This window comes from Cyprinodon variegatus, unplaced genomic scaffold (assembly GCF_000732505.1).
Source record: "Cyprinodon variegatus isolate N-32 unplaced genomic scaffold, C_variegatus-1.0 Scaffold105, whole genome shotgun sequence".
Classification (NCBI taxonomy): domain Eukaryota; kingdom Metazoa; phylum Chordata; class Actinopteri; order Cyprinodontiformes; family Cyprinodontidae; genus Cyprinodon; species Cyprinodon variegatus.
Genome location: NW_015150558.1, coordinates 1,296,651 through 1,303,992, shown reverse-complemented (window position 1 = coordinate 1,303,992; position 7,342 = coordinate 1,296,651). Strand labels below are relative to the sequence as shown.

The 7,342-nt window shown below is 42.0% G+C and overlaps 1 protein-coding gene across 1 annotated transcript; it reads right to left on the bottom strand.

The window, feature by feature from the left end:
- Nucleotides 1–2,188: 2,188 nt before the first annotated feature.
- On the bottom strand, nt 2,189–6,553 carry ctu1 (cytosolic thiouridylase subunit 1). The gene is made up of 3 exons (XM_015374532.1): nt 6,395–6,553; nt 3,490–3,990; nt 2,189–3,164 (listed from the first exon to the last, which is right to left on the bottom strand). The coding sequence occupies exons 2-3, from the start codon at nt 3,983–3,985 to the stop codon at nt 2,629–2,631; spliced, it is 1,032 nt and encodes a 343-aa protein (XP_015230018.1). The 5' UTR covers nt 3,986–3,990; nt 6,395–6,553; the 3' UTR covers nt 2,189–2,628.
- Nucleotides 6,554–7,342: the final 789 nt, after the last annotated feature.

Sequence of the window (7,342 nt, the reverse complement as noted above, 5' to 3'; positions counted from 1 at the left end):
TCAATCTGACTGGATGATCTGGTGAACTGGAAAGTGACCTGAGGTGACATGATGTGAATCAGAGCTATAGAAATAAATTGAATAGAATTTAAATCACTTAATTTATTGTCAAGGAAATTTAGATGTGGAGAATGTTTTGTTAAATGGGTTAATATTATCTATTCAGATCCTAGAGTTGCGGTGATAGCAAATGGAACAATATCATCTTTCTTTAATTTATCACGGGGAACAAAGCAGGGATCTCCCCTCAGTCCACTGCTATTTATACTATTTTTGGAACCTTTGGCTTCTGCAATAAGGAGTGAGATTAGTATCAAAGGGATTCTGCATGGCGGACAACAACATAAAATGTTTCTTTATGCAGATGATATTTTGTTACTTTCTGTTATCAGTCCTTAATGTTTTGTCTACAATATTCTTTCTCAGAAATATCAGGCTATAAAATAAAGTGTGAAAAGTCAGAGTGTATGCCGATAACTAAAGGATGAAGGCAAACCGTAATGAAAACATTCCAGTTTAAGTGGGTTCAAACTGGAATGATTAGGTAAATATAATTGACATGAACATATCCCGTCTATGTAAGATGATCGAGCTGAACTTAGAAAAATGGAGGATGATTAACCTAACATTATGGGGTAAAATTAATGTAATTAAAATGATAGTCTCGACTCAATTTAATTACATCTCTATGATGATAGGTAGAGATTTCTAAAACCATTTTCAAGCAATATAACAAGCTAATCACAGAGTTTTCGTGGAATGGGAAAAGGCCAAGAATTAAGCTTCAAAAACTGTTTGCCTGACGGTATATTGGTGGAATGGCGCTACCAAACGTGGAATTATAGAATATTGAATTTGAGATGAATAAGATGGCAAGGCACTGGCGTACTGGTGGTTTCAGGCCTGGGTGGGTCAAAGTAGAAGAAGGGCTTGTGCTCCCCTCTGGTGTTGTAGAATAAATGGAGCCTAGGCAGAAGTTCAATCTGCAACACCAAACCTCCACCAAAGCCAATCGGCATCCAAAGCTCATATTAAAGGCCTCTGCTACGCAGCTGTCTGCTCCTGTGCGCAGGCGGTGGATACGCTGTGACATCATTCAGATGACTCTATTTCAACCCCTCCTCCACCATCGTAGCTAAAGCTTCAGCAGAGCGTCATTCCTCCAGGACTCTTACTGCGTTCCCTGTCTGATCTAAACTGGTCCGGCAGCAGACCGCCATGTTGAGCCTGGTTCTGCCAGAGGTTTCTTCCCAACGGGGAGTTTTCCTCTTCACTGTTGCTCCATGCTTGCTCTTCATGGACAGGTTCTCTCTACCTTTGTTATCCAGCTGGACTTCCATCTTCCAGGTCCCTGAGTGAAGCTCTAGTATCAGCCCAGTCCTCTGGATCTCCCCATAAAGCTCAGCAGACCGTCTCTCTAACCAGCAGTCTACAGACTGACCAACTCCATCTATCTCCACTTCATCACCAGTTTCAGGCCTGGGGGGGAAACAGCCCTGTTCTTTACTCCTGTTCATGCATATCTATCAAAATTCAGCCCTAATGTTTCCTGCCGAGGTCTGAGCGCCAAAGACAAAGTAATTGTATAAATAAATTTCTCCTAATTGTCTTTTCTCTTTGTGAGTTTTTCAGATTTAAATGTGACAGAAAACTCAGGCAGTGGAGGCTAATTTAATTTTGGATCATTCACGATGGGCATCGGCAGGGCTGCTTCAAATGTTGGGTATTTCCCGATATAAACAAAGCTACTCTTCTATATGGAACAACCCTTCCATCTGCATGGGTAAAAAGGTGTTTTTATGGCCAACTTGGTTGGAGAAGGGAATACGTACTGTCCGAGATCTATATAGAGAGATATTTATGTCTTTTGAGGAACTTAAATAATTTAATTTAACTGACAAAGGAGATTTTTGGAGGTATCTGCAGCTGAGAAGTTCAGTAGGATCTGTTTTTGGTTTAAAAAGAGAGAATGAAGAAGATAACGTGATGCAGTTTTTTTTAAATGCTCCACCTATTTCACACACACACTCTGCCTCTGTCTGCTATAACAAGAATCAAAATGAGGTGGATGTTAAGAAGCTAAATGACTTCAACTCTATAACTATAATAACACCATGTGGCTTTAGCTGTTTAAGCTCAGATTATATCAGCTTTGATTTCAGATTCTGTGGAGTAAAACAAACTTTTATTGTATTTCATAAACATCTTTGTCATTTAAGCCTCGTGTTTAAACCGTTTTTCATGCATATGGTTTTAATTTTATTTGCCTGGTTGCTTCTTCATAACGATTGACATCTTTATAAAGGATTCGCTGTCAAAGCGAGTATAAACCGGTTGGAACCAGATGAAAGGGCTGGATACCAAACAACCAGATTAACCCTGTTCAGAAAAAAAAGATGTTTTAATAATCAGATCAAAGCATTGTTCTAAAAACATCCAAATCCACAGACCTGGAACCTTATTTTCTGTCTCGTTAAGAAACAGACGGCATAAGAAAACACCTAAATAACCCATTTGTCTGTTGGACATCAGAGGAAAGTCATTTTTTAAATAATGGAGTTTTTCAGTTTATGGAAACCTTCTTCACTGTTCAGACTAATAATGGCTCCTAAATGTGATGGCGAATGATCAGAAGTCCACTGGTTTCAGCTTCCTCTGCTCGCTCTCCGTCAGAGGCTGCTGGGAGAGGAGCTTCTCATGCAGGCGGTGGTGTTTCCCGATGCCCAGCTTCGGCAGGCCGCGGTTCAGGCCCTCCAGCAGCACACACGACTTGCAGAGCGCCTGGCTGGAGATGTAGCCACAGCGGCTGCAGGTTCCCTGGACGGGCATCTTCACGCCGTCACGCACAGACAGGTTCTCCCCAGAGTGGATGATGTCCATGATGGAGCTGGGCCGTATACTCTCCAGGTCCTTCAGGAAGGTCCTGGCGTAGCCTCGGTAGGCGTTGGGCGAGTAGATGCACTCTGTAGAAAAATAGTCCAGTTTCTTAAAATAGGCGTAGAGAACGATCTCTTTCTCGTAGGCGTATTTGAGGGGTTTGCAGCGAGGCACGACGCCGTCGCCCTCGCTGGCTGTGGAGATGGCTGTGCAGCGACGCAGGCGGGCGATGTCCCCACGCAAGACGTTCATTAAAACTGTTTCTGCCACGTCGTCGGCATTGTGACCTGAGAAGAAGAGGAACAGGAAGTGCAGAGGTTACTTAGAGACCATCAGGGGTCCTACAGGCTCACTGGGAGATCAGAGGGAGGGACGGGTTGTTTACAATGCGACCGGTCTAATTAGGGAGTACCAATATTGCGGCCGGTGGCTTCCCTTCAACCCTGTACTACCAATGGACACTCAGCAGTCCAGTGAATAGAGATCAGTGGGGAAGGAGGACGAGGAGGAGGAGAAAATGATGAAAGAGAAGAAAAATCAAGTCTCTAATGACTCCCCTCCCCCTCCCGTACTCTTCCCCATGAGGAGTTCCTGCTAACATCAGACACCTACCTGTACAGATCTTGTCCACCTTCAGCATGACGGCTCCTCTGTCCAGCGCCTGCCTCCTGAACACGCCACAGAAGGTGCAGTTGTTCTTCAGTCCCACCTGCTTCACTATAGCATCCATGGTCCAGCCGTACAGCTCCTCGTACGAGACGATCTTCAGCGGCAGGTCGTACTGCTGCTGGTTCCTCTTCACCGTCTCCAACGAATCGTCACGGTAACCGGTGATGCCCTCGTCCACGGAGATGAGCATGAGTTCCAGTCCGTAGCCGTGCCTCTGGTTCAGGAGCTTCATGACGTGAGCGAGCACCGTGGAGTCCTTCCCGCCCGACGCAGCCACCCCCACGGTCTCCCCGGGTTTGAAGAGCTTCGCCGTTACGATGGTGTGGTGAACCTCCTCCTCGAAGGCCCAGAAGAAGCAGGCCTTGCACAGCGAGTGGCCGGTTTTAGGACGCTTCAGCACGGCGCGCTTCTCAGAGCAGCTGCTGCACAGAACGGGCATCCTGACTGTGGAGACAAGAACACGAACACGTTCGGTTCAGGGGGTTTTCCTGGAGGCATCGCCGCACCAATACCAGCTTTCATCACTACTTTTAACTTTGATTCACATCAAAAGTTATGGAAATGAGAGGACTGCTTTGATTTTTTATAACTTTACTGCTTCAAGCTTCAGTCACACCTGGATGATTTAGCCCAGCGTTTGCCTGACGTACGACAAATCTGCCAAAAACGCTGGCCTACGACGGATAAGTTAAAGGTACGTTTTGTCTAAGATTTGAGCTTGCTGAAGTACGCTGGCACACATCGATGTACGGCGAGTACATCGAGTAATTTTGAGCATGTTCCAAAATTTCCCAACACATGCCAGCGTCTGCCATCTGTGGTCAGTCAGTTCCAGGTCAGTTATCTGATGGCTGACATCCGTTCAGTGTCGGTTCCTCATCAGTCGTGGCGTCTAGTTGATCCTAAACCTCTGAGTAACTTCTGCGTAACTTATCCAGAACTTCTCTCCAGCATATCAGCGTATCTGACGTGTTCCAGACGAGCGCTGAACGTGTTTCTAACTTCCAGCTACTGTATAATGGCGTATTGGCAGCGTTTTGGTATAAAGGGGGTTCACAGGAGGAAACCGTCAGTTCTCCTCCAGACTTCATCCCCATCATAGGGTGAGCCAGAAGGTGAGTGATGGATCCTCCCTGCGTTCACGCCCACCACCAACACACTTCCTAGCAGACATGATGCTCAATCTGCTGCCACCAGAAACCTTCAGTTTTTATTTATTCTTTTTTTTTGGGGGCGGACGGTAAACAGCAGCTAGGTTAATACTACGATCAAAGACATATTTATATGCAGGCCGGACGCATCGCTGCCCCATCAGGACACTGCGCATCATTTCCTGGGCATTACGCTGCTGTGCGTTATGCAGAAGTTAGGTTTTCGTTGGACAGAAGTTCTGGATTCGTCATGAATGCAGTCCTGGTTCAATCCCCAAAGCCAACAGTCTGGGTCTCTGAGCGAAACCCTGAACCCTTTATAGGGCGAGTTAGCGTGTTACCTCTTAAGGACCGGACTGAGCACCCCTGCTCTAAAGCAGCGCTCTGCAACCTGTCCTATCCAAAGAGCCATTTTTCTTCGACTATGACCAAGTTAAAGTTGTTTAGAGCTGCAAAATATAACAGGACTTTAAAAAAAACAAAAAAAAAACACCTCTTATTATTTTTTTATTAGCCGCTAAAGGAATTTATGTATTTTTAGCTTTTAAAATAATATTAAAACACATAATTTCCAAGCTAATTCAGAGGAAAATGGCTCTTAAAACATATTTCTTGTTTAATATTCTTTTCAGTCTTATAAAAAACACTTAATCATTTAATACTGGTATTTATTATAGTACATTATTTAGCTCTTTATATACATTTTAAGAGCTGCTGGAGAGGATCCAAAGAGCCACATGTGGAGCCGCAGGTTGCAGACCCCTAAGGTAATGCTTTACCAAAGAAAATGTGTGTTTCAGGGCAGGCTAGAGACTTTTTCTTTCTTCTATTTTGGGAAAAAAGTCGTAACATTACGAGAATAAAGTCAAATTATACGAATAAAGTTGTAATATAACGAGAATAAAGTCAAATTATGAGAATAAAGTTGTAATATTAAGAGAATAAAGGCCTCAAATAAGAATAAACAAGATTTATTTTATAACAACTCTTCCAAGAAGCCCTTTTTTCCCTAAAGTGAGGAATGTGGAGCATCATGTGAAGTTCTACTTTAGCATCGGTTTGACTAATCAGGAAATCTTTTAGCAGCAGCATCAAACTGGGCAGGATGTCAAAGTGGACTCTGGCTGCTGATTGGTGGAGCTGGTCCAATAAAACTATTGGCTGGAAATTGGGATTTTCAATGGATTTCACTGCAGCCCTATAAAGGGTTAAACCCATGCTGCTCCCTGGGCGCCGCACAGAGGCAGCCGCTGCTCCCGGAGGAGAAGGGTTAAATGCAGAGTGAATTTCTCCAAGAGAAATCAATAAAGTTCCATTTTTATTTCTAAAGCATGAACTCTAAAGCTAACGTTCTTCAAATCTCACTGATATGCATTTATTTATGTGCAGAAAACTGCTAATATTGAGCCACTATAGAAACATTTGACAGAACGAATTAAAACTTGTGAAGTTGATTTAAAATCGGATTTCTTCAAAGTGTTAAGGAGCTAAACTCACGCGGCTAACTGCAGTTCCCGGTGATAATGAATGACATTAGCATTAGCTTCAGTTTACGGAGTTAAAACCCGTCAAATGATAATGATTTGTTAAAAAAGACACCTCAAAATGTTAGAAAACTACATGAACATGAGGAGGACAGGTAGCCAGAGCGGCTAGCTGAGCGGAAACAGGCTGGAAAGCAGCTAGCGTTAGCTTACCGTTTCCTGTGCGTCGAAGAGTAAACAGAGGATGTAAAAATGAGGGAAAACCATAAAATAAGGTTTTTAAAAGAAACGTTTTCTCTTAGTATAAAACTCTGAAACCAATAAACACGACCCGCATGTTGTTACGTGGTTACGTAGCTGCACTGTTACGCAAAGCATAGAATCCACAGCGCCACCAGTTGGTCGGAGGGCGTCGCTGCACACCAGGTTAGAAGCAGGCTTTCACTGATAGGTTAAGAAAACCACTTAATTTTGACAGTCTGACAAAAAAAGTTAATATAAAGTTTCCGTTTTCAGTCAGTTAGGAAAACCAGAAGTCATTCTAAGTCATTAATTTATATTTAACAGAAAAGTTGTATGTTTACACTCACTAACATTACCATGACACGAAAAAAGGTGAGAAAATTATGTCTCATTTTAATAATTTACACTTAGACCACTTTATTAATCCCACCAGGGGCAATTCGTTTCAGCAGTAAAAGAGACAAAAAAAATAAATGATCAAAATAAATAAAATAAAAAATAAGATGATTAAAAAAGAAAAAAATGTGACAGGGAGCTTGAAGACCAAAATTAATAATAATAAAATTATTAATAAATAAAACAAACAAATGAATACAAATATGATCATTAGTAAATATATGAGATAGTAACTCATTATATTGAGTTACCATCTTGTTATATTGAGTTAGTATCCCATTATAATGAGATAGTTACTTAATATAATGAGTTACTATCTCATATATTTACTGATGATCATATTTGTATTCATTTGTTTGTTTTATTTATTAATAATTTTATTATTATTAATTTTGGTCTAAGTGTAAATTATTAAAATGAGACATAATTTTCTCACCTTTTTTCGTGTCATGGTAATGTTAGTGAGTGTAAACATACAACTTTTCTGTTAAATATAAATTAATGACTTAGAATGACTTCTGG

Bases quoted from the DNA above. Each gene is read 5' to 3' on its own strand.
- ctu1 (XM_015374532.1), bottom strand. From the start codon at position 3,985: ATGCCCGTTCTGTGCAGCAGCTGCTCTGAGAAGCGCGCCGTGCTGAAG. The intron at 3,165-3,489 runs GTAGGTGTCTGA...TCTTCTTCTCAG, and splicing joins GGTGGACAAGATCTGTACAG to GTCACAATGCCGACGACGTG.